The sequence below is a fragment of the Dama dama genome, chromosome 2 (genome assembly GCF_033118175.1).
Source record: "Dama dama isolate Ldn47 chromosome 2, ASM3311817v1, whole genome shotgun sequence".
NCBI classification, from domain to species: domain Eukaryota; kingdom Metazoa; phylum Chordata; class Mammalia; order Artiodactyla; family Cervidae; genus Dama; species Dama dama.
The window spans coordinates 12431835-12459464 of record NC_083682.1 but is presented as its reverse complement, the minus strand read 5'-3'; the positions used below and the strand labels follow the sequence as shown (position 1 = coordinate 12459464).

Here is a 27630-nt window from a genome sequence, read left to right as displayed (position 1 = left end):
GATTTCTTTTTTGATTTCTTCTATGATTTGTTGGTTATTCAGAAGCGTGTTATTTAGCCTCCATGTGTTTGAATTTTTAACAAATTTTTTCCTGTAATTGAGATCTAATCTTACTGCACTGTGGTCAGAAAAGATGACTGGAATGATTTCAATTTTTTTTTTTTAATTTTCCAAGACCAGATTTATGGCCCAGGATGTGATCTATTCTGGAGAAGGTTTCGTGTGCACTTGAGAAAAAGGTGAAGTTGATTGTTTTGGGGTGAAATGTCCTATAGATATCAATTAGGTCTAGCTGGTCCATTGTGTCATTTAAGGTTTGTGTTTCCTTCTTAATTTTCTGTTTCGTTGATCTACCCATAGTTGTGAGTGGGGTATTAAAGTCTCCCACTATTATTGTGTTACTATTAATTTCCTCTTTCATACTCATTAGCATTTGCCATACATATTGCAGTGCTCCTATGTTGGGTGCATATATATTTATAATTGTTATATCTTCTTCTTCGATTGATCCTTTGATCATTATGTAGTATCCTTCTTTGTCTCTTTTCACATCCTTTATTTGAAAGTCTATTTTATCTGATAGACTCCTGCTTTCTTTTGATCTCTGTTTGCATGAAGTATTTTTTTCAAGCCCTTCACTTTTAGTCTGTATGTGTCTCTTGTTTTGAGGTGGGTCTCTTGTAGACAGCATATATAAGGGTCTTGTTTTTGTATCCATTCAGCCAATCTTTGTCTTTTGGTTGGGGCATTCAACCCATTTACATTTAAGGTAATTATTGATAGGTGTGGTCCCGTTGCCATTTACTTTGTTGTTTTGGGGTCACGTTTACGCATACGTATATGCATTTCCTGTCTAGAGAAGATCCTTTAGCATTTGTTGAAGAGCTGGTTTGGTGGTGCTGAATTCTCTCAGCTTTTGCTTATCTGTAAAGCTTTTGAATTCTCCTTCATATCTGAATGAGATCCTTGCTGGATACAGTAGTCTAGGTTGTAGGTTATTCTCTTTCATTATTTTCAGTATGTCCTGCCATTCCTCATTCCCCTCTTTTCTTTTAGGAGAATTATGTTGCCAAGGGAAAGGGGCTTCATTTTCATTCCATAACTACTTTCTGCTGTTTAGGGTTCTGGTCCCTAAATAATTAACGCAGTATATTCTCCTAACACTCATATTGAGGTTCTCTGATCCAGGAACCTCAACTAATAGTTGGAGGAACCTGTGGCACAGATAGGAGATCAGACAACCATTTGTAACTTAAAATCCTTCATTTGACTAGAAACAAATCCACTTACGTAATTGCAGATGCAGGGAACAAACAGCAAAAGTGGAACAATTAGAATTATTGTCACTAAGATAGTTTTCCTCCATGGGGAACTAGTTAACATCTCCCAAAGTGAGGCAATTGAGTCTTCAGGAGTCTGCATAGCCTCAATCATCGTGGTCATGCGTTTAGTAAAATGAGTGACATCAGTGCTCATATCAGGTATATAAGTACAGCATTGAGTGTGAATAATGGCACAAGTTCCTCCTTGCACAGCTGGCAGAATAGCTAAAGCTAATCTGTTTTGTAAAACTACCTTTCTAATTTGTGCTTCTTCAGCATTAAGAGCTGAAATAGCTTTTTGAGAATCTTGTAATGCCTGCTGAGTAAAATTAGCCAAAGCATCCTCTCGTAGCATAACATCTGTAGTTCCCAAAGAGGGAACAGACAGTGCAGCCAAATAATCATACCAGTGAAATACAGACCTTGCCCACCGGCTTTTAAGGTGGGGTAAATTAGCAGGCTTTTCCAGAAGCTCTGAAAATATAAAGCCATGAGTAAAGGTTAGACCTAGGGTGCATCTCCCTATCTAACCAGGGGGAAGCCATGCCCATAGGTAAGAGCCACATATCCAATAAGTCCTGATTGGAGCAAGCCAGCATGACTGAGATATCCAGTCCCAATCAGTGGCTGGCCAGAGAAAGGGAGGATATGAATTGGGGTTGGAAAACAAAGGAATGATTATATTGCGTATTTCCTGAGGCAAAAATCCCAAGTGTTTCGAATCACTATAATTAATTTGCCGACTAACTTCTGGGGATGGTTCTATTTGTTCCCCGCATATAGGGGCAGTAGATATTAGATGTCCTTTTTCAGGAGCTAACCATATAACCTCATTCCATATTTGATAGACATCAGGTAAAAAGCCATTAGATCAAGATCGATTTGCCTTTTATGTAGCAAACTCATCATTGAACCTAGACAATGTATAATTGAAATTAAAAGTCACATTATATCCATAGTTAAAGTACAATGTGTTGCACCCATCCATTTTAGGATTGTTAGATGTCTTCAGAAGAAGAGGCATCGCATATGAGTGTTGTCAAAGGTATGTGCAGACTTGGAGAAAGTATTTCTTTGAAGTGGAGATGTCCACCATGGGAAGCCTTCCAGTGACGAGGAGCAGAGTTCTCCACAGACCCAGCTGTTAGACTGATTGTGAAATGCTGCAGAGGAGTGAGCCCAGGACATGAAGGCATTGTTTTGAGGATCAAAAGACAGACTCAGGATATTTGGAGTAAACATAAGTAGGCTCACATAGATTATCAGGCCCATCTGAAAAGTATAAAGTCAGAGCATAGAAAGTAAAGACATAAAATGAAGTCACTTAGTTCTGGTCAGAGCGTCACCTCTTAACTCGAGTCTGATGTACCCACATATCAATTCCTGGCACTTTGATAGCTGTGGGAGAAGAAAGAATAACCTGATAAGGGCCTTCCCAGTGGAGCTCCAGGGTTGGCCCCTAGGCCCCAATATGATGACCTGGGTTCCTGGCTCAGATAGAGGCTTGCTTGACTCAGAGCTGGGTCAGGAGTCATCTCTGGGAGTTCTGTTAATGCCTGTTGAAAAACTGAGAGCTGAGTTACATAACTAGTTAATTCCAAATCTTCAGGGTCTCTAACAATGTCTGTGCATAAGAAAGGCCTTCCATAAATACATTCAAAGGGGGGGAGGGGCAGTCCTTCATTTTTGGGAGCAGTTCAAGCCCTCATTAAAGCTATGGGTAGGACTTCAATCCAGTTGTCCTGGGTCTCTTGAGTTAATTTGCACAGATATCTTTTGATAATGTCATTAACTTTTTCAACCTTTCCTGAGGATTGGGGTCTCCAGGAACAGTGTAAGTGATACTCTATTCCTAGAGCTTTAGACACCCCCTGAGTTACAGCAGCATTAAAGGCGGAGCCATTGTCACTCTGAAGGCTCCGTGGCAGTCCAAACCTGGGGATAATTTCATGGATTAAAATCTTTATAACCTCCTTAGCTCATTCACTATGACATGGAAAAGCCTCAATCCATCCAGTAAAAGTAGCCACCCAAACTTGTAAGTAAGAATATCCCTTAGCTTTTGGCATATGAGTAAAATCAATTTCCTAGTCCTCTCCAGGATACTTTCCACTTCCTTGTAATCCAGATTTTGCCAGCTTTTCAGTCTTTGGGTTATTTTTCTGGCATTCCTCACACCTTTTGATAGTGTTCTTTAAGTGCTCATTACATTTTTCCCTTCAAACAAACGAGAAGCTATCTTGTAAGTACTCTCTCACCCAAATGAAAACTCTGATGTAAACCCTTAAGAATTTTGCATTGAGCACTTTCAGGAATTATTAATAATTCATGCTCAGACAGTAACCATCCTTTATCAGTAATCTTTGCTCCTCTTTTCTCATATCTTTCTAATTCTTTCTCAGTATATTGTGGTTTTCCTGTTCCACAGGACCTGTCCAGATCAAAGGCATCTGTAGTGTGTGGCCTTCATAAAGTGCCGCTTTTCTGGCTTGACAGTCAGCCAGCTGATTATCTTCACCTACTTTACTCCCATCCCTGTTGTGTCCTTTGCAATGCATAATAGCTACCTCTTTAGGACAGTATATAGCAGGTAAATTCTCTCGATCTCTCTGAAATGTTTAAGAAGTTCTCCTGTTGCTGTTTAAAACTGTCTTTCTTTCCATATTGCAGCATGAGCATGTAAAATCAAATAAGCATACTTAGAATCAGTGTAGATATTTACCTGCTGCCCTTTGCTTAACTTTAGAGCTTCCCTGGTGGCTCAAAGGTTAAAGCATCTGCCTGCAATACAGGAGATCCAGGTTCAGTCCCTGGATCAGGAAGATCCTCTGGAGAAGGAAATGGCAACCCACTCCAGCATTCTTGCTTGGAGAATCCCATGGATGGAGGAGCCTGGTAGGCTACCAGTCCACAGGGTCGCATAGAATCAGACATGACTGAGCGACTTCACATGTCATGTCATGTCAGAGCTCAGGTCAGAGCCACAAGCTCCACTAACTGAGCACTGGTTCCCTGGGGGAGAGATTCTGCTTCTAAAACCTGTTGAGCAGTCACCACGGTGTAACCTGCTTTACACTCTCGATCCCGAACAAAAGAACTGCCATCAGTAAATATTTCCATGTCTTGATTGTCTAATGGGGTATCCATTAGATCCCCCCAAGCTGCATAGTTTAAAGTTAAGAATAGGGAACAACCATGATCAGGTGTTTCATTTTCCTTCTCAAGAAAGAAAGTGGCAGGATTTAAATTTCCACACACTTTAAGCTTAGTTGATGGTCCTTCTAACAACAATGACTGATATTTAAGAAGTCTACTGTCTGTCATCCAAATATTAACCTTAGAATTTAAGATTCCACTCACATTATGAGAAGTCAAAACAGTAAGGTTTCGTTCATTAATTACTTTTAAAGCTTCAGGTGCTAATAAAGCCACTGCCTCAATTACTCTTAGGCAGTGGGGCCACCCACATGAAATTACATCTAATTCTCTGCTTAGATAAGCAATAGGTTGCTGGTGAGGCCCTCGGGGTTGTGTCAAAACTCCCAAGGCCACACCTTTCCTTTCAGTGAGAAACAAATTAAATTCTGACCCTGTGGGCAAGCTCAGAGCAGGAGCTTTCAGGAGGGCAATCAGAAGAACCTTAAAAGCCTTTTGAGTATCTGGAGACCAAACCGGTTTGTCAGTTTGGGCCTGCTGAGCTTCAGCTATAAGTTTATTTAAAGGCTGGGCAGGTTCCCCATAAGCTGGAATCCAAATGTGACAGTAGCCAGTGATTCCCAAAAATCTTCTCAATTATCTTAAAGTCATAGGTAGGGGATGATTTAGTATAGGTTTAATTCTCTCAGGGCCTATGGCCCTAGTCCCTTCTGATAAGATTAAGCCCAGATATCTAACAGATTGTTGACAAAGCTGAGCCTTCTTTCTTGATGCCTTGTAACCACAGCCTGCCAGAATGTTCAAGAAGTCTTCTGAGGCTCGTGAACAAGCCTCCTCTGTCTCAGAACAGAGGAAAATGTCATCTGTATTTTGTAACACCACAGCTTTGGAGCTATTAAAGTTTTATAGATCCCATGACAAACCTTGTCCAAATAATGAGGACTCTATCGAAATCCCTGGGGCAAAACTGTCCAGGTTAATTGAGAAGCTGGCTGTGCAGGGTCCTGAAAGGTGAATAGAAATTGACTTTCCTCTGCCAAAGGCCCTGAATAGAAGGCACCTTTTAAATCAATTACTGAGAAACATTTGGCTTGCTCAGGAATTTCAGACAATAGCATGTAAGATTAGGCACCATGGGGTGTAAAGGAAATACAGCCTCATTAATTACTTGTAAATCTTGAACTAGTCTCCATTTACCATTTGATTTCTTTATATCCAAAATAGGAGTGTTGCATGGACTGTTACAGGAAATTAATAGTCCCTGCTCATTTAAATTCTCAATGATGGGTTTTAACCTTTCCTTAACCTCAGGTTTCAGTGGATACTGCTTCTTATGTGGAAATAAGTATTGGTCTTTGAGCTTGACAACTACAGGAATAGCATTTTGTGCTTGACCCACAGATTTTCCATGAGCCAATATGCTAGGATTTACATTTTGTTCAATTCAAGGGAGAGAAAGGGAAGACTCCATATTCATGAAAATTGAGGCATGGGCCTTACTCAGTATATCCCTCCCCAAAAGGGGTGAGGAAGAATCTGGCACAATCAGAAACTCATGTGAAAATAGCACATTTGCTATTATTTTCTCCCAATCTGAGGGCTGTCTTTTCACCTTACTTATAGTTTCCTTTGTAGTGCAAAAGCTTTTAAGTTTCATTAGGTCCCATTTGTTTAGTTTTGCTTTTATTTCCAATATTCTGGGAGGTGGGTCATAGAGGATCTTGCTTTGATTTATGTCGGAGAGTGTTTTGCCTATGTTCTCCTCTAGGAGTTTTATAGTTTCTGGTCTTACATTTAGATCTTTAATCCATTTTGAGTTTATTTTTGTGTATGGTGTTAGAAAGTGTTCTAGTTTCATTCTTTTACAAGTGGTTGACCAGTTTTCCCAGCACCACTTGTTAAAGAGGTTGTCTTTTTTCCATTGTATATCCTTGCCTCCTTTGTCAAAGATAAGGTGTCCATAGGTTCGTGGATTTATCTCTGGGCTTTCTATTCTGTTCCATTGATCTATATTTCTGTCTTTGTGCCAGTACCATACTGTCTTGATGACTGTGGCTTTGTAGTAGAGTCTGAAGTCAGGCAGGTTGATTCCTCCAGCTCCATTCTTCTTTCTCAAGATTACTTTGGCTATTCGAGGTTTTTTGTATTTCCATACAAATTGTGAAATTCTTTGGTCTAGTTCTGTGAAAAATACCGTTGGTAGCTTGATAGGGATTGCATTGAATCTATAGACTGCTTTGGGTAGAATAGCCATTTTGACAATATTAATTCTTCCAATCCATGAACACGGTATGTTTCTCCATCTGTTTGTGTCCTCTTTGATTTCTTTCATCAGTGTTTTATAGTTTTCTATGTATAGGTCCTTTGTTTCTTTAGGTAGATACACTCCTAAGTATTTTATTCTTTTTGTTGCAATGGTGAATGTTATTGTTTCCTTAATTTCTCTGTCTGTTTTTTCATTGTTAGTATATAGGAATGCAACGGATTTTTGTGTGTTAATTTTATATCCTGCAACTTTACTATATTCATTGATTAGCTCTAGTAATTTTCTGGTAGAGTCTTTAGGGTTTTCTATGTAGAGGATCATGTCATCTGCAAACAGTGAGAGTTTTACTTCTTTTTTTCCTATCTGGATTCCTTTTACTTCTTTTTCTGCTCTGATTGCTGTGGCCAGATTAATCTCAAAAATATACAAGCAACTCCTGCAGCTCAATTCCAGAAAAATAAATGACCCAATCAAGAAATGGGCCAAAGAACTAAACAGACATTTCTCCAAAGAAGACATACAGATGGCTAACAATCACATGAAAAGATGCTCAACATCACTCATTATTAGAGAAATGCAAATCAAAACCACAATGAGGTACCATTACAAGCCAGTCAGGATGGCTGCTATCCAAAAGTCTACAAGCAATAAATGTTGGAGAGGGTGTGGAGAAAAGGGAACCCTCTTACACTGTTGGTGGGAATGCAAACTAGTACAGCCGCTATGGAAAACAGTGTGGAGATTTCTGAAAAAACTGGAAATAGAACTGCCATAAGACCCAGCAATCCCACTTCTGGGCATACACACTGAGGAAACCAGATCTGAAAGAGACACGTGCACCCCAATGTTCATTGCAGCACTGTTTATAATAGCCAGCACATGGAAGCAACCTAGATGCCCATCAGCAGATGAATGGATAAGGAAGCTGTGGTACATATACACCATGGAATATTACTCAGCCATTAAAAAGAATTCATTTGAATCAGTCCTAATGAGATGGATGAAGCTGGAGCCCATTATACAGAGTGAAGTAAGCCAGAAAGATAAAGAACATTACAGCATACTGACACATGTATATGGAATTTAGAAAGGTGATAACGATAACCCTATATGCAGAACAGAAAAAGAGACACAGAAATACAGAACAGACTTTTGAACTTTGTGGGAGAATGTGAGGGTGGGATATTTCAAAAGAACAGCATGTATACTATCTATGGTGAAACAGATCACCAGCCCAGGTGGGATGCACGAGACAAGTGCTCTGGCCTGGTGCACTGGGAAGACCCAGAGGAATCGGGTGGAGAGGGAGGTGGGAGGGGGGATCGGGATTGGGAATACATGTAAATCCATGGCTGATTCATATCAATGTATGACAAAACCCACTGGAAAAAAAAAATAATAATAATAATAAAAAAGAAAAAAAAAAAAAGAAAATAACACAGAGTAAATGACAACTTACAAAAAAAAACCCAAAAAACTGAAGTTATACATTTTGGCTCATGCAGACAGTCCCATTACAGAAGCAGATCGGGAAGAAAGTGGGCCAGGGTTTCCGTAAGCACGGAGTAATTTGACCCAGTATCTAAAAGGAAATTGATGGATTGCCCCCACACACACACACACACACTTATTAATGGGGGGCAGTAATAATTAATAATTAATTATTAATTAACCCCAATGCCTGGGGTTCCTCAGGTGCAATTATGAAAGAAGCTTGTGTGGGGACCTGTGGGCACATTCAGTCCTGATTGTCTTGAGAGTCTGACCCCTGACACCCATGCCTCTGGGGGCCGTCTTTTCCAGTGTGGTCCCTTGTGGACCAGACATGAAGCCCGGGGTGGCCTGGATGTCTGAGGGCAATCTCGCTTGAGGTGCCCCTCCTTTCCACAGTAATAACAATCCCATCCCTTTTCACCTAGGTCCCTCTGTGCATTTTTCTCAGGCTGTTTAAGAACAGTTTTCATAGCCATTGCGAGGGCTTCCACCTGTTCCCTTGTCCTTTTTTGCCTTTAATACCTTTAAAGTCTTTAAACACCTTTAAAAGCTCTAATATATATTTCTGGGTCCTCTAAATAGTCTCCCAGATCCTCCTTGATTTTTTGTGTTTCTTGATAAGAAAAAGGCTTATTAACTCTCATAGACTGATTATTTCTCCTGCTGAGTGCTTCATGAAGAGGAAACAGCTTGTGTGTCTGTTCCTCAGTCTCTCTGGCTGCTCTGTGCATGTGATCCCAGGGATAGATTGGAGAAACCTGCTTTTCTTTATCTCTTTGTCTCCTGTCCTCCATCTCATCTAGCAAAGTAGGAGGACAGGAGGGAGCTGAAGGTGTCACACCCAAATCTATACCCTTAGGACACAAGTCTGGCATATTTCACAGAGAGAAAAAGGGCAACACATATGCTACTTCTACCCATTTCCCTTGTTTTCTACAGAACTGGTCTAATTGTAAAACAGTATTATACTTAAGAGACCCTCCAACCAACCAGCATTCGCTGTCCTCCAATGGACACTGTGGCCATGCAGTATCACATAGGAAGACCGGGTGTGTCTTCTTTAAGCCCTGGGGATCAAATCTATCCCAGTTTTTCAGGATACAGTTCAAAGTAGTGAGGCTGGAATTCTTAGCCCCCCGCTGTAAGAGAGAAAAAAAAAAAAAAAGCAACCAGCACCCTCTTTCTACTGGAGGCATCCCTGCCTGCTCTAGATGGGGGTATAGAGACTTTACACCAAAGCTTTTCTTTCCTGCTCAGAGTTAGTGGGTCCCTTACCAATGCAGGCGATGTACACGTCCCTCCTGGTTCTACCACCGAGATGGGGTGGAGATTCACCAGGGGTAGACCTGATGGCATCCCTGACTGACGTCCAGCTCCTCACTATTAAAACCTTGCTTGACTGTGATGCCACCCAGGGTGCAATCAGAGTAACCTTTCAGAATGCCTCCCAGGCTAAACTGCTGGGGGAAACATTCTCATCACCTGAGTGCCTGTGCACGACCCTGAGTAAATTTCTGACCGCAATATGACCAATATGAACATAAAACTGAGATGTTCCTTCAAAGCCTCACCACTCCAATATAAGAGCTTCCTAAGTGTCACCAAACCAGTATAAGAGTCTCCTCTTTTCCACTAAGAGGCACCGTTACCAAAGCGGGGTGGGTGCGGGGGATCCCTTGTAGTTCCAATCTGAGTAACATTTAACCTCAGAGATGCTCTTCAAGCTAGAGCTCCATCTAGCTTCCAAACATTCCATGCCTAGCAAGGCTAGGTGCGTCCTGACTATCAATCCAAGTTTGGGACCAAAGTCATCATACACAGTAATAACATAGATCACAAGTCCCTTGACAGTCTATGATCCGACAAATTAGGTTACTACTTCTAATTCCAAGGAGTTCTGATATGGTCAAAGAGACTGAAAAGTTTGGCCAGAAAGGAGAGTTCAGTCCACACGCTTTGCCCATTTCTGGCGGGTCCCCTAAAGGAGCTATGGGTGCCTCTTGGCATTGACAGGTCAGTATAAACCCCCAACAGGTATCTGTCATAAGCTGTGTGAGGTCACCATGGAACCGCAGAGCAGGGCTCCACACGTAATTTGTGCAGGGCATGCCATTCATTCACACAAGCACACCATAGAGTTAGTAAAGTAGAGCAGAAAATTTGTTCACTAGGAGAACAAGGAACTAGAGCTCCAAGCATCCTTACCTTGTCCTGAGGAATCCCCCCAAGATGAAAGGTTGTTGCTGAACCACAAAAAGACACCAGGATTCTTGGTCCCCAGAGGAGAAGAATTCAATCCGGGGCCCGAGATGTGGCTTGATCGCTCAGAGCTTTTGTGTAATAAAGTTTTATTAAAGTATAAACGAGATAGAGAAAGCTACTGACATAGGCATCGGAAGGGGGCAGAAAGAGTACCCCTTTGCTAGTGTTAGCCATGGAGATTTATATTCTCTAATTAGTTATTACAGTGAATCAAAAGAATGTCTGAAGGTTATAAAGACCTCACTAGACCTACTCCCATAAATTACACCTTAAGATAACAGGACTAACCAGGTTTTTTTTTTCCAGAGACTGTCCTCAAGCAGGATACATTATTGTTATATAATCCTAAGGAATGTAGAGGGGCAAAAAAGTTTGTCCTTTCTTCCTCCTTGAGAATTCCAGACCCCTCTCTCCTTGGGGACCCCTGGACTTCTTATCAATGTGCCTAGGAATTGACTCTCTCAAAAATATACAGCCTTTACATACTCCTTTCCTGATTTGGAAGCAGTCTGTTGTTCCATGTTCAGTTCTATCTGTTGCTTCTTGACCTGCATTCAGATTTCTCAGAAGGAAGGTAACATGGTCTGGTATTCCAATCTCTGGAAGTTTTCCACAGTTTGTTGTGATCCACAGTCAAAGGCTTTTGCATGGTCAATAAAGCAGAAGTTGCTGTATTTCTGGAATTATCTTGTTTTTTTTTTTTTAATGATACAGTGGATGTTGGCAATTTGATCCCTGGTTCCTCTACATTTTCAAATCCAGCTTTAACATGTAGAATTTCACAATTCTTGTATTGTTGAAGACTTGCTTGGAGAAATTACTTTTGTAGCATGTGAGATGAGTGCAACTGTGTGGTAGTTGAACATTCTTTGAAATCACCTTTCTTTGGGATTACAATCAAAACGACCTTTCCAGTCCTGTGGCCACTGCAGAGTTTTCCAAATTTGCTGGCATATTGAGTGCAGCACATTCACAGCATCATGTCTTAGGATTTCAAATAGTTCAACTGCAATTCCATCACCTCCACTAGCTTTGCTCTTAGTTATGCATTAATAGGTCCACTTGACTTCGCATTTCCGAATATCTAGCCCTAGGTGAGTGATCACACTATCGTGGTTATCTGGGTCATTGATATCTTTTTTGTATACTTCTATATATGCTTCCGATCTCTTCTTAATATATTCTGCTTCTGCTAGATCCATGTCATTTCTGGTTTTCATTGTGCCCATATTGCATGAAATGTTCCTTCCCTACCTCTAAGTATCTTCAGTGGATCTCTGATCTTTCAAATTCTATTGTTTTCCTCTATTTCTTTGCATTGATCACTTAGGAAGTCTTTATTTTTTAAATCTCTTCTTGCTATTCTGTGGAACTCTACATTCACAGGGTATGTCTTTCTTTTCTCTTTTAAATTTTGCTTCTCTTCTTTCTTAAGTTATTTGTAAGGTCTCTGCAGACAACCATTTTGCCTTTTTGCATTTCATTTCTTGGGAATGGCTTTGATGTATTACATAGAGATTAAAAAAAAAAAAAAAAAACTAGGATAATTGCATCTAGTTCCATTACTTCATGGTACATACATGGAGAAACAATGAAAACAGTGACAGACTTTATTTTGCTGGGATCCAAAACCACTGCAGATAGTAACTACAGCTGTGAAAAAAAAGACACTTGCTCCTTGGGTTAAAAACAAACAAACATGAAAAACCTTGACAGCATAATAAAAAGCAGAGACATTCCTTTACCAGTAATCCTCTGTATAGTCAAAGCTATGGCTTTTTCCAGAAGTTGTGGGTGGATGTAGGAGTTGGGCCATAAAGAAAGCTGAGTACCAAAGAACTGTTGCTTTTGAACTGTGGTATTGGACAAGACTCTTGAGAGTCCCTTGAACTGCAAGGAGATCGAACCAGTCCATCCTAAAGGAAATCATTCCTGAATATTCTTTGGAAGGACCAATGCTGAAACTGATCCTCCAATACTTTGGCCACCTGATGGGAAGAACTGACTCATTAGAAAAGACCCTGATGCTAGGAAAGATTAAAGACAGGAGGCAAAGGGGAAGACAGAAGATGAAATTGTTGGGTGGCATCATCAACTTGATGAACACGAGTTTGAGCAAGCTGTGGGAGTTGGTGATGGACAGGGAACTCTATCGTGATGCATCCAATGATATAGCGAAAAGTTGGACATGACTGAGAGACAGAACTGAACTGAGGTACAGAGGACATCAGGGAGCAGGCAGAAATCTTTGGGGAAGGAGGAAGGACCAATTCTTGGATAGCTGACAATGATAGGTTGGCAGTCCGTTTCAAGCTGGAGAAGCTGTGGTGAAGCAACTCTATGCCAGGTGGAGAGAATGGTAAGAGAAATGCAAGGCGGCAATGCTGGGATTTCCCAGACGACAAGATCCCTGTTCTATTAAGATTCATCAATGCTCAATTTTTTTCAGATGATTGGAAATATGAGTTTTGTTTTGAAAGTGGTAGAGCAATATTCAGTGGAAGGACTGATGCTGAAGATGAATCTCCAACACTTATACCATCTGATGTGAAGAGCCAGCTCATTGGAAGAGACCCTGATGCTGGGAACGATTGTAGGCAGAAGGAGAGGGATCAAAGGGAGGGGATGGTGAGATGGCATCACCAACACAATGACCATGAGTTTGACGAAACTACACAAAATAGTGAAAGACAGGGAAGTCTGTTCTGTTGCCATACATGTAATCACAAAGAATCAGACATGACTTAGCAACTGAACAATACCAATGAGAACAGAGGGTCCAGTGAAGCCTCCGGCTCTGGTGGGAGTGGAGAAAGATTTTGGTGGAAGACTAGGTTTCCCATTCTCTGATTCAGTTCCTTGAATCCAAGACAAGGAACACAAGATATTGAATGTATTACCAAACATCGTTTTCTGAAAAAACAAAAAACTGTTTTCTGCAGGAGTAAGAGGTTAGACTGAGTTTGTGATTGAGATTTTACTGAGGGGTGTGGAAGGAAGCTGGAGTGGGCTGAGTCTGCAAAACCCAGGTGACCAGCTGCTGGAGGGTGAGGCATGTGGTAAACATTCTGCACTAGGTGGAAAATGAATCCAGAAAAAGTGTCCCTTCTGGAGTGTACAACCAATGTAGTCCTTTAATGCAGCAGATCAATTCAATGGCGTTTTGGGGCAAGTGAAAAATGCACGATGGTTGGTTTGCTTTTGTCAGTTCCTGTGGATAGTTAGATGACTCAATGTCTGGTTACTTCAATGCATGGTTGGAATCACGCTTGGGAAAGAATACTAGATGAGGTCTACACATATATCGTCATTAAACAGCAAGCATAGGAAGGTTTCTATGGCAACTATAGGGATCTCATCATGAGGGGCCAAATGGGGACAGTTTCATTTAACCGGCTGAGATTGGACTGTACAGGTTGCCATAGTTGTTGCTATGATAAGTAGCCATAACAGCTACTTGTTGCTATTTTGCAGATGTGGGAAACTGACAAGAGACCAAAAGCCTTACAACTCTCTGTGCAGTGCAATTTCAGGCTAGAAGCAGTTGGCAAGGGAAGGCTGACAGGTAAGGCTGGGAATGGAGTAATCTGAGCCAGTAATCATTAGCCCTTGTGGAGCCCAAAAAACAGAAGCATTGACACATTCAGAGTTCTGTGTCATGGTTCAGAAATAGAGGTCCTTTGGCTTAAATCAATATTTAGCCTTGGGGATGGCAGCCATAACCTCTAAACAGAAGATTCCCTTCTCCCCGGGTGGGAGGATAATTCATATTTGTTCCAGACTCAGGAACCCAGAAAGCCCTCTCAGTGCCACTTTTTCTCAGCAGGCACACACACAATCTAGAAGGTGGAATTATCATCATAGTGCCCATTTTCCAGATGAGACAACTGAGGTTAAGGGACTTGATCAAGTTCACACACCTATACACGTGAACAGCCAAGCAAAAACCCAGGGCAACAGACCTCAATTTGTGTGTTTTTGCTCCACACCCACTGGGAGTGGTGGGTGGTGATCTGACACCAATGCATACGCAGAAGCAAGCAATATTCAGGCTTAAATTGAAGAAAGTAAGGAAAACCACTAGAACATTCAGCTATGACCTAAATCAAATCCATTATGATTATATAGAGGAGATGAAAAATAGATTCAAGGGATTAGGTCTGGTAGCCTGCAGAACTATGGATGGAAATTTGTAACACTGTACGAGAGGTGGTCACCAAAACCATCCCCAAGAAAAACAAATGTGAGAAGGAAAAGTGGTTGCCTGAGGAGGTCTTAAAAACAGCTGAGAAAATAAGAGAAGTGAAAGGCAAAGGAGAAAGGGAAAGATATACCCAATGGAATGCAGACCTCCAGAGAAAATCAAGGAGAAATAAGAAAGTCTTTGTAAGTGAACAGTGCAAGAATTAGAGGAAAATAACAGAATTATAAAGAGTATAGAACTCTTCAGGACAATTGGAGCTACCAGAGGAACACATCATGAAAAGTTGGGCACAATAAAGGAGAGGAAAGTCAAAGACCTACCAGTAGCAGATGAAATTAAGAGGAGGTGGCAAGAATGCCGAGATGAACTGTACAAAAATGGTCATAAATTCGGGATAGGGATGATACTTGGGTCACTCTTGTAAAGCCAGATATACTGGAGTTTGAAGTCAAGTGGGCCTTAGGAAGCATCACTACAAACAAAGCTATCGGAGGTGAAGCAATTCCAGCTGAGCTGTTTAAAACATCCTAAGGAATGAGATTATAAAACTGCTGCATTCAACATGTCAGCAATTTGGAAAACTCAGCAGTGGCCACAGTGCAGGAAAAGGTCAGTTTTCAACCAATCCAAAAGAAAGGCAACTTCAAAGAATGTTCATCCTATCATGCAATTGTGCTCATCTCACTTGCTAGCAAGGTAATGCTCAAAATCTTTCAAGCTAAGCTTCAACAGTAGATGAACTGAGAACGTTCAAATGTACAAACTGGTTTGCGGAACCAGAGATCAAATTTCCAACATCCATTGGATCATAGAGAAAGCAAGGGCATCCCAGAAATACATGTCCATCTGCTTCACTGACTTTGCTAAAGCCTTTCACTGTGTGGACCACAACAAACTGTGAAAAATTTTAAGGAAATGGGAGTACCAGGTCACCTTACCTTTATCCTATAAGTCTGTATGTAGATCAAAAAGTGTCAGTTAGAATCAGACACGGAACAACTGAAAGATATAAAATTGGGAATGCAGCCTGACAAGGTGTACATTGTCATTCCCGTTATTTAACTTCTATGTAGGATATATCATTCGATATGCTGGACTACATAAATTCCAAGCTGGAATCAAGATTGCTGGGAGAAGTATCAACAACCACAGATATGAAGATGACACCTCCAAAATGGCAGCAATCAAAGAACTAAAGAGCCCCTTGATGAGAAGAGGAGATGCAAAAATTGACTTAAAACTCAACATTCAAAAACCTATTCACACAAAAAAGTACTCAACATTCATGGCATCCAATCCCACCACTTCAAGGCATATAGATGAGGGAAAAGAGGAAACAGTGGCAGAATATTTTCTTCGGCCCCAAAATCTGGACCTTGACTGCAACCACAAAATTAAAACACACTTGCTCCTTGGAAGGAAGAAAGGCTATGAAAAATGGACGGTGTATTAAAAAGCAGAGAGTCACTTTGCTACAGAAGTCTGTAGTGTCAAAAGTATGATTTTTCCAGTAATCATGTGTAGATGTGCTATCTGAACCTTAAGAAAGGGTGAATGGCAAAAGTTGAGCTTTTGAACTGTGGTGCCTCCGAAGATTCTTGAGAATCCCTTATGCAACAAGGACATCAAACCAGTCAATCTGAAAGGAAATCAACTTCTGACCCCTGGTGTCTCAGCTGAGGCATCTACTGAGGGCCTCCAGGTGGAAAGAACGGATGCTTCTGAGCAAAATTGCCTAACCGTGGCAGCTCCAAGCAAAGAGTTTGTAGCTCCACCCCTGGAGGAAGCTCAGAAAGACTGAAGGCTCTGTGTACCCTGGGTCCCCCGATACATGCATTGCATTGTCCCCAGCAGCATTGGAGGCCAAGGAAGGGGCATTCTGGGCCCTGGGGGATGGCTCAGGGATTCACTGGAGCCATCACTTACCAAGTAGGACTGGAAAGGACAGAGCAGGCATATGTGGCAGAGAGCTGGTTAATCGGTGTGGGAGCAAGAGGGTACCATCTCTGCATGAACTACCTCACCCAAACTCCCCTGGAGGAGAAGCCCAGTGATAAGATAATCTGAGATGGGATGAAAAGAGTCTATTTCTTTACTCCTTAGAATATCCTCTGAATGAGGAGGTGGTGGAGTTGGTGGGTCAACACGAACTCTTCCATGGCCTAGACCATCCCCCAGTCACTATCCTTGGGGCTGACTCTCCCCAGCTTCAGTCATGTAGTTCTGGAGGAAACTGAGAATCATGTGTGCTGCTGGGTCAGGGCCAATGACCATGTAAACCCAGTCATAGGACCCCATGGCCCTGCCAGGATGGCTGATCTGGGGCTGTACAGGTGATCTGAGGTGGGTCATTCAGAGAACACCACTGAACTCTGATATCTCTGAACTTCTTTCCTTACTAGAGGATGCCTTTGGGATGTAAAACCCTAGGGCAGGTAGCTTGGACTCCCTCACTAGGTGTAGAAGCCTTAAGGAAGAATGTTGTCACGCTAAGACCTCCAAAGAAGAGAAAAGGGAAAGAGCGAGGGTGAGAAAGAGAGAACTGATAACTTCTGATTTCTTGGGGCCAGTCACTGAAATCTTTGTATTTGCTCTGATTCTTGTATCCTGCATTCCCAGAATCATTGCAATGAGTCTCCCTTTTCCTTGAAGTCAGTTGGAGTTGGTCTCCTATCAATTCAATTCAGACTTGGTTCTAGATCCTTCACTCCCAGACACAAACAGAAGCACGCATTTGTTTCAGCACCATTACGAGTGAAACCCTTTATTCTTTACTGAGAACAGGGTGTGCAGACCACAAAATACAGTTCATCAGCATCCTGGGCAGGAGTGCCCTAAGTGTGAGTGAAGGTGTGTTAGGAGTGGCCTTACTGATTGCTGAACCACTCCAAGCGTTTACACTGCCTGTGCCAGGCCAATCCTGTCATTTCCTCGATCAAAGACTGAGAAATACTGCCTCAGGAAGACATCACCCAGGGTCCAGGTCTCTGTAGATCTATTCACTCGGGACCCTCGAAAGCCGATGAAGCAGTCGCCGCTAGAATCCTGGGGGAGTCAGAGACACATTCCAGTCAGACTGAGCCCTTACGTGCGACTCCCAGAAATATCCAGACCCAGCAACGTTCTTGGTTTTTATTTCCCTCTTTTGGTAAGAATCAAGAGGTTTTATGAGCAGCAGGGGGTGTGAGAGTTCATCCAAAACCAAATAGGGCCCATACATGCGGCTGCCATGAGGAAGGTTGTGGTGAGTGGAGGACTGGGATTTGGGGAAACAGTGGAATGATAAACAACAAAGTCCTACTGTAGAGAGTAAGGAACTATATTCAATATCCAGTGATAAACCGGAAGAAAAAGAATGTATATTTTTTATGTGTATAACTGAGTCACATTGCTGTGCAGCAGAACTTAAGGTGACACTGAAGATCAGCCACACTTCAGTACAATTTTTAGAAAAGAACAAGAGTGTCCATAGTTCTCCTCAGTCCTTGTTTCTTTCCTCCTGATTCTTGCTCCTTGTTTTCTCTACTGAGAATTCAGGTCCTCCTCTGGCATCCCCACAGTCCAAACTGTATTAAAAAACTTTTTTTTTTATTGGATTATAGCTGATTAACAATATTCTGGGTTTCAGGTGGACACTAAACTGACTCAATTGTATGTAGCTATGTATCCTGGTCCCGAAGATACCCCTCCCATCCAGGCTGTCACATAACTGAGCGGATTTGCCTGTGCTACACAGTAATTCATTGTTGGTTATCCATCTTAAATATAGCAGTGCCCACAACATGTTCATGAAGACTTAGCTCAGTAACTCTGGGAAGCTTCTTTCGGCCCACACTCACCCTCTATGGCCACTCCAGGCTTGGTTGGGTAACGTACTCTGGTTCCCCATTCCCACCAGTCAGTCCGTAGCCCTCACCACCCCTAGTAAGTCCCCAGTGCCCCAGTGCAGAGCACCTTGGGATGCCATTTGCATGGAATCCAGTGCGGTGTTGCCTAGAAGCATTCAACCCTCCATATGTCTCCATGAGTTTGTGGTTTAAGAATTCCTGATTCCCTCTGTTCCTCAAAGCCTTCTTTGAGCCCATCAGCCTGCTATGTACTCCCACAGGGAGCTGACATGAAGCCTCCAACATGTGCCAGGGTGAGCAGTCACTGTGCACCCTTTATTCACCTTTGTATTCAACATCCCCACAGAGGGGTCGGGTACCCCAATTCAAAAGGGGGCACCTGGCCAGAGCAAGGAGAAGAAGCAGCCGAGATCTAGGGTGACCGTGTGATTTATAATCCAAAGCAGGAAAACTTTGAGAAGGGAAGGGAGACTGTTAATTTATGTTGGGACATCACACTGGGATTGTCCCCAGCCATTCACCTTTTAACATGGCCTATTTCAGGGAGTGCTAACACTGACTTTCATGTTCATGCACCTAACGGTTCAGATTGAACTGAAGCTCTCTGAGGACTGAGGGCCTCAGTGTTCCCCTCGCCTTGTGACTCCCACCATGCCAGCATAGTGTGGCGTCTCCACATTTATTTCAGGATGATCAGTGTCCCAGATGGCCCTTTACTCTCAAGTAGTTGGTTCTGTGGGAGTCACTGGCCCAGCCACAAGGCTCAGAGCATCTGCAATGGTGTGACATGGCCTGCAGACGGCACCCTCTTCCCAGCAGCAGCCCAAGGGTTCCTGCAAGCTCCAGTATGAGAACCAACCCTCAGTATTGCCCCCTCACCTTGATGGTGTAGGCTTGAGCTGGCAGTGGGTAGTTGATGCCGTTGATGGTGAAGTCAATAGAGGGCAGGGTATTGACCACAGAACATGATACATAGTGCTATTAGAGAGAGAGAGAGAGAGGTTGGCCCTGGAGATCCTTGATGTGTGCGGAGACTGGGAGTGACCCTGGGGCATGACCATTCACCTTGGTGGCACCGAAGAGCCTCAGGATGTTATCAACCAGTCTTCCTGGGCCAAGGATCAGTGACGTCCCAGTGTCCACAGTGGCCTCACAGCCGTCATTACAAGCAATAACCCGACTGTTCATGGAGATGCTGACAGGCAGTGGAACAAAGTGGTCATCGAGGTCACTCTGAGTCTCCCCAGACCTGCCTCATTCCCAACTGTCTCCTAAACAGCCCTTTGTCTCTCGCCCTGACTCTTTTCATCTGCTCTCGACACTTCACCTCCCTTGACATCCTTGAATGCACTACTTGAATACACCAGGATGTTTTGTACCTTGACACAAGCTGGTCTTCCTTCCTAGAAGACTCCCCTCCCCTTTGACTAGCAAATTTCTTCTCATCTTCCAGACTCCAGCTTAATTGCACTGTTTTCAAGGAAGACTTTCCCCTGGTGTTTATCAACCTCCTCTCTTGGTCACTCTGTGTAGACCCTTCCTCACATCTAGCATGTACTAAAGTTACAATTCACTAAGTGTGCATGTCATTTCTGTGCATCTGCCTTCTTAGATGTGAGGGAGAGTTTTATTCTCATTACCTCCCTAAAGTGCCTGACACACAGTGGATGCCCAATGTTTGTCTGTTCAATGAGTGAATGAAGACTGAAAATAATGAGAAACATCCACACAGCTGTATCCGGTAGGGAACAAATAATGGGTCAAACACAGAGTGAAGATGGAGATTCGCAGGTGCAGCAGATTCTCATAGTGGAGGGAGAGACAGGCTTCTCTGTGAGAGGGTGTCTCCCAGCACTGCTCCTACAACCAGCTCAGGCCCTGAGACCCTGGCCAGGAAATACATGACTAGCCTGTGGAAACTCCAAGGACATGTCAGCTTTTGTTGGAACGTATCACACAGAATCCTATCAGATATTGCCCCTTGTCCTCAAGTCACTCCTGAATCCCACCTTTCTGATTCTCTCAGGTATAGCCCCTGCCCCACTCTGTGCCCAGGGATGTGGGGTGTCTTTCTTATTAGTTGCTTTCACATTTTAAGACTGGTGCCCACCTCTCTCCACTGCTGGGTAGCTTCTCCATAAGGAGACCAGTTTTCCCCATTTTCTGAAGACTTTCCCTGTTTCTAAACTGACATTTATCTGTACTGAGAACTTGCTTGGTCCCAGGTAGCCCTGGACAGTTGGTCATCTTATAATGCTGTCCAGGCTGGGGAAATCCTCCCTGATCCTGTTCACCACACTGCAGAGTCCTCTGACCATGCTCGCTGCCTCACAGGGCAGTGGATGAAGTGCTCTCCCAGCTTCACAGACCTCTCTGGACCCTGTGAGGACCCTGATCAGAGCCCTGGTCAGGAGGCCTGGGGATTATGAACCCATGGGCTGTTTGTGTATTGATGTGCTTGTGTGTTTATTTGTATGTGTGTTTGTATGTGTCTCTGTGTGTGCTACTGTGTCTCTGACTAGCTATGCATGTTTATATGTGTCTCTGTGTATGTTTGCCAACAAAGGTCCATCTGGTCAGGGCTATGGTTTTTCCATTCGTCAGGTATGGATGTGAGAGTTGGACTCTGAAGATAGCTGAGAGCCTAAACATTGATGCTTTTGAACTGTAGTGTTGGAGAAGACTCTTGAGAGTCCCTTGGACTTCAAGGAGATCCAACCAGTCAATCCTAAAGGAGATTAGTCCTGGGTGTTCATTGGAAAGACTGATGCTTAAGCTGAAACTCCAGTACTTTGGCCACATCATGCAAAGAGTTGACACATTGGAAAAGACCCTGATGCTGGGAGGGATTGGGGGCAGGAGGAGGAGGGTACGACAGAAGATGAGATGGCTGGATGGCATCACTGACTCGATGGGCATGAATTTGAGTAAACTCTGGGAGTTGGTGATGGACAGGGAGACCTGGCGTGCTGCAATTCATGGGGTCACAAAAAGTTGTACACGACTGAGTGACTGAACTGAACTGAACTGAACTGTGTATGTTTATGTGTCTGCTTGTTTTTTTCCATGTGTCTCTGTGTCTGTCTATGTCCTTGTGGGTGGTGTATATGTCTCTGTGTCTATTTTTCTGAGAGTGCATTTGTATGTGTCTGCCTGTGGTCATGTACAGTAGTGGGAGCATTTTTGGGGCTGACCCTCAGAGGGAGAGGCTTACCGGTCCATGCGGACACGCCATTTGCCCACTTGGATCAATGGTACCCAGTTGAGTGTTCCCTGGTAGTAGGATTTATCCACCCCACCAAACATCACCACACTGCCCTCCGGCTTGCTTCTGTAGAGAGAAGACAGCGGGGGGATCCTTGGAGGACAGTAAAAACAGCACTGTCTGAGAGCTGTGCTTGTCTACCCATCAAGGCCCTAATAACGTCCTCATCGACAGATGCAGAAATCGAGTCTAGGAGCGATTGAGAACCAGACTGAGGTCGGTTCCTGGCTAATGAGTGACATAGAGGAGGGTAGAAGCTGAGTCACCTGGATGGTCTCCACCCACTATATCTTCTGAAGATGCCCCGGACCTCCTGTGACCTGAGTGCACAGACACCCTCAGAGGACAGGGTGCTGAAGCATTTTGGCTTTCCCCTTGTCCACTTTGTCATTTTTCAGGAAAATCAAGGCCTGGGAGTGCTAAGGGTGTGGGATCAGGTCACCCAGAGTTGGTTCCACTGGCCTGTGACCTCTACTGTCCAAAGGGCCCCACACTCAGAAGGGACCCCACCTCTGTTCTCCCTGTCTTGAAATTGCTAATATTTTGTGAACAAGTGGTCCCACACTTTTGTTTTGTGTCCCACACTTTCATTTTTTACTGGCTCTTGCAATTGGGTAGCTGGTGCTGGGCTCACAGTGAAATGCTAATGAGGAAGGAAAGATACCCACCATTGTTCTGCTTCCTTATCAAATTCATAAGCAAATCCTAATGCCTTTTCCTTCAACTTGATTCCTGTTGCCTTCCATTAGTCTTCCTCCTCATTCATCCCCCTAGACAAAGTTACTGATCTTGAGCCCAGGAGCAGGGTTGTGTTCCAATAAAATGTTATTTATAAAAGCCAGTTGTGGAGCCAGGTAGGGTCCTGGGGTCATAGTTATCTGGGATTAGATTATCTCTCAGGATACTTCTTTGTCAAGTGTTTTATAAATTTCCTACAACTGAAAGTGAATTACAGATAATTTGGAGAAACTGATTGTCCATCTCAGACTTACTTGCTCAGGTAGAAGGCAAAGACAGGCTCCGAAATGGCACCTTGATTCTTCAGGTTGTCAAAGATGGGGATACCTCCAATGAAAGATATGTTGGGGTAGCTCAAGCCCAAGACGCCATCAAAAGGCATTCCCTCAAACCCGGAATGCTCCATGCTCAGACCAAATGGCTGGTCAGTACTTACAAGGTCCCCAATCTGTGTGAGAGAAGAGTGATCCCACTTACAGATCCGTGAAGTGAGGCTACGACTGGGCTGGGGTGCATTGCCATTAGATCCTCAGAGAAGAACTGAGGCTGGGCTGTGTCTTCGGTGGATCTCAGGCAGTTATACAAAGCTGGGAGGGGAGTTAGGGTTCCATTTGTGAGAGGCTGTGAATTTTAAAACAACTGCCCCTCTGAAAAACACCACCTGAGTGAGTCAAATTGGCCTCGTGGCTTCTGTACAGGTGGGGCAACCAAGAGTCAGGCCAAGACCCATCTGTGCCCCCTTGTGGACAAAATGAGCCGCGAGCAAGGCAACCTTCTCTTTGGCATCACTGTGACCTAATGACAGGAATGGACTGCAGTCTCTGTAAGGTACTGTGGATTCTGCATCTGTCCAGGAAGACAGAAGCCAAAAACACAATCTTACTTGCAGGGATCTATGAAATTCCTGCCTGGGGATTAACTTTTGGGTATATGTGTGTCTTTGTGTGAGTGTGTATGAGAGAGAAAGAGAGAGTGGGAAACTACTCAAGTACTTTGGGGGAGGCAGGCCATAAGTTTTGTTGGACTCTCAAAGGACCCCTAGAGTCAGAACTCATGTATCAGGCCCCCTTAAATTCTCAGGCCTCCAGTTTCCCAGTCTGGATACCTGAAGCCCTTGACTGCCCCCAGGGTCCCCAGATCAGTTTTATCCTGTCCCCAAACACCCCACAGAAACTTCAGTCCTGAAAAGCCAGCTGAGCTCCACTGTTTACCACATGTGTGTCCTCAGCTAGGTCCTTGCTCTCTGCACCTCAGTTTCCTCATATGTCTCATTAGCTAATCAGAGTAACTGCTGTGTGGGGTTGTTGCAGTACTAAACCACTTATCACCTGAAAGTGCCTGGAACAGTCTGAGAATATAAAAGTGGGTGCTTGTCCCCCTCTTCTTGCTCCCAGCAAAATGAACCTTGAACTGCTCATGGACAGAGAAGCTGCAAGTCCCCATCTCAAGCCACTCTCTGGGTTAGCTAATCTGAGTGCTCATGTGTCACCAGGGGCACTGTCTCCACAGGGAGACAATGCCAATATCTACGGGAGTTAGGCTAGGAAGTGTCCTACCAGAAGGTCCTGAATCTGTTTTGCAAGCAGCGGTCACTCCATAGCCAGTTGACTTGGCATTTGTTACACTCTTACCCGAACGGTGTCATGAACAACAACTCCCTTCATCCACCCAGAACTGTATTGGATTCTGAATCTCCTTTTGGTAGACCGGAAGGTGGAAGACTCATGATGTCTGAACAAAACGTGTGAAGCTGCAGACACAAGAGATAATTGTCATCAGGTGCCAAGGGTGCAAATCAGGGCGGCAGGGCAATGGAACGATGGTCTGGGTACGGGGTGTCTGTACTCACAGCAGAGTCGGCTGGTGCAAAAGACAGAGTGCACCCACAAGTCAGATGAGCCTGTGTCAAAGACAACCTGGAATTCCTGGGGGGGTGTTCCAATGGTGATGTTACCCGCATATACTGTCTACAGGGAAATGGAGGGAGTGGGTTAGTGCAGAACTGGCTACCCTCTATTCCCACAATCATGGCTCTCTCTGGATGTCACATATTTCTTGAGATCCCTTTCTAACTACCATGCAGCTCACTGAGTTTGGTCACAGAAGTACCTGCATTTGATATATTTTTCCTGTGCTACATGTTATGCAGGATATTGACTCTATGACCAGGTGTTGAAGTGGTACCTTCTGCTTTGGAAGCACAGAGGCATATCCACTGGACCTCTAGGCCTACTGGACACCTAGGTGCCTTCATTTGAGAAGCTCTGTAGTCTCTTCAAACCCAGCCTTAACACCCCCTTCCCCAGGACGCCCTTCTTGATCAACCTCAGCCACTCCCTCTAAACTCAGAACACATCCAATCAACACCACACAGGTGACCCTTTCATTTGACATCTATTTACTAATATGCCTACCTCTCAGGCTGGCATGAGCATTCTTGAAGACAAAATAAACCCTTTTTCTAATCTATAAACAGTAACCACAGTGTTATATACTTATGACCTTACACGGAATACGGGTTCAGTAACTTTTTACAGCTGTGGTTCTTGCATCTGTGGAACCTGAATTCCTCTGCCTGGGGATTCACAATTGCTTTGCCATTGGTTCTACCATTTGATCAGTGACGGTTCCCTCTTCATCTGTAACTGACTGACTCACTTATTTCAGAAGGAACAATCTCCCTCAAACTAATGACACATCTTTGACAAAGAAATGGATATTTACTTTCCACCTGGTGATTGTCTGGCCCAGTCATAAAGACAAACAGTTGAGGATGAGAGTGTGTTCTCCTCTGAGTGGGGTCCCTGTTTTTCAGTGTTTCTGCCTCCTGCAGGAACCCCAACCCCCACCTCCCACATGGCACCTCAAGATGAGCCCCAGTGCTAGGCTAGAGCACCAGGGGGCGCTGTGGAGCACTATCCTCCCAAAATACTCACATCCTGGCTATTTCTCAGGGGGTGAGTAGTTATATTTGAGCCAGGAGAAGAAGTCTGGTACAGTCTGTAAGCATGTTCCTTCAGGAAATTGTTCAGCATGATTTTTTCACTGCGGGTTTTTCTCATGATCTTCACCCTCTTTAGAGGTATTCTTTACCGAGCATTTGAAAAAGAAAACAAAGAAGTTACAATTAGCTGCCAGTGTTAAGTTAAAACTGTCATTGTAATGGCCCTGTGTATTTTCTAATCGTTTATATGAGGCACATTATTATCAGAATTTTATACATGCCACGGCAAAGACATAGGATTGATTACAGGTTATGTTCTGCAATCTGGGACAAGCCATATGACCATGGGGTGTATCAGTCTCCCCTTCGGTACAATGGTGGAATGTAACAATACAAACCCTCCAAATAGAATATCTTGGGGATAAGTGAAGTGATGGATATAAGGTACCTGATAAATAGGAAGTCTCAACAATGACAGCCATTAGCATTGCTGGTGCCATTGCACCGTATCCTTTTCATAGAACCTCAAGGAAGGAGGTAGAAGGGGGACTCTTATGCTCTTTTACAAGGGAGCAATTTGAAATGCAAGAGGTTACTGAGTTGGCTGTGGTCACAATGCTTGTCAGATATAAAACTGTATATCAAACAGTGTATATTTCTCCAAGTTGAAAGAGAAGAGGGAATTGAAAGAAGAATCCAGGAGATAGGGAACAAGTAAGGGTAATTCAGAGGCTCGATAAAGAAGGATGAGCCAAATGAAAAATTAAAAGGAAACAACACAGAGACAAATACACTCACAGAGACTTCCAAAGAGATGGAGAGGTAAATGATAATGATACAGAGATGCAGACATAGACATGTACACACTGAAGTAGATAGGGAACAAAGAGGACTTGTTGAATAAAATGTAGAAAAGTGCTATTCCACAGGACCACACATACATCTGCATAGACTGTGCACTGAACAGTTGTTAGGAGTTGGATTTTCAATAGGTCATGACTGGACCCCAAGAACTGTGCCACCATGAAAATCTACACCAAGACCCTCAGGATTCACAGTTCATAAACAAGGTACTTATCAATAAGTAAGGGTTGAATTTCAAGACTGTCAGGGAAATATTCATTCCCATCTAAACCTAATGGGTGGAAGAATCATCAGGTGAAAGGAAAAATCTGAGAAAGGAAGATGATTTTGCTTACAGTCCCCATACTTACTTGACTATGCAATCTGAGAAGGCCACCAGCCCGAGGAGCACAAGCCAGTTCATGCTTCTTTCCTGGCTCCAAGTACTCGGGGAAATTCGGGTTCTTAGCATGTAGTGGTGACGGGGAACCCCTAGTTATATATGCTATGACTTACCCTAGTTTTTCCCTTTATGCCACTAATAGATCTGATAAAAACACAAAGCTTTCGATAAAATCTTTACCTTCATCAGTGTCCTTGGTGAGTGGACTTTGAAGCTTCTCAGAATACAGACAATTCAACTGTAATCTCTTCCTTGAATCTTGGCTGGAAAATCTAACTGATCTGTGTGGACATCTAAGGAGATGGAGAACCTTGCCTACTTGGAGAAAAATCTGCTAAGAACATCATGAAAATGGTAACTATGGGCCATACTTGACATTCATGGTTTCATGTCATCTTCCTAACCACTTCATGAGATGTGCATTGCTGTCTTAGTTGGAGAGGAGATTGCTAGGAGAATAAGTTGTCAAATGGCAAAGTGAAGACTTCAGGGACAGCCCAGGGACATACAACTAGCCTTAGGTAGTGAGTCAAATGGCAGAGATCAGGGGCACCTGTGATGCCAGTCTGCATCAAAGATTTAGGGCAGAGCAGTGCTTCCATTGAATAGGTTTCAGTATTGGAAAAAATGTCATATTCATCCACAAGATATTTTATATCATCCAACAAACATACAAGGAAGAACTGTGTGCTGGGTTCTGGGTTAAAGGCTTCAAAGTCAAAGTTGATCAAGACAAAAGTAGTCTTTATCTTAAGAGAGCCAGCAGTCTAGTTCTCACAAACTCATGGCCCCAGGAGGCAAAAGAAATGATAGTAGGACTAGATGGCCATGCTGGACCCTGATCCCTGGGAGCAGCCTTTCCTCCATTTAAACCATGCTGAAAGC

The 27630-nt window shown here is 43.4% G+C and overlaps 1 protein-coding gene across 1 annotated transcript; it reads right to left on the bottom strand.

Moving 5' to 3' along the window:
- Positions 1–17599: 17599 nt before the first annotated feature.
- Positions 17600–26814, bottom strand: LOC133066296 (pregnancy-associated glycoprotein 1-like). The gene is made up of 9 exons (XM_061157230.1): positions 26714–26814; positions 25488–25642; positions 24405–24518; positions 24187–24305; positions 22810–23003; positions 21767–21883; positions 19618–19747; positions 19432–19530; positions 17600–17749 (listed from the first exon to the last, which is right to left on the bottom strand). The coding sequence occupies exons 1-9, from the start codon at positions 26812–26814 to the stop codon at positions 17600–17602; spliced, it is 1179 nt and encodes a 392-aa protein (XP_061013213.1).
- Between the last annotated feature and the right edge of the window lie 816 nt (positions 26815–27630).

Excerpts from the sequence above, each read along its gene's own strand:
- LOC133066296 (XM_061157230.1), bottom strand. The coding sequence starts at position 26,814 with ATGCTAAGAACCCGAATTTCCCCGAGTACTTGGAGCCAGGAAAGAAGC. Across the intron at positions 25,643-26,713 it reads TTCTCAGATTGCATAGTCAA|AATACCTCTAAAGAGGGTGA; the intron begins GTAAGTATGGGG and ends TGCTCGGTAAAG. Across the intron at positions 19,748-21,766 it reads TGGCGTGTCCGCATGGACCG|CATCTCCATGAACAGTCGGG; the intron begins GTAAGCCTCTCC and ends ACTGCCTGTCAG.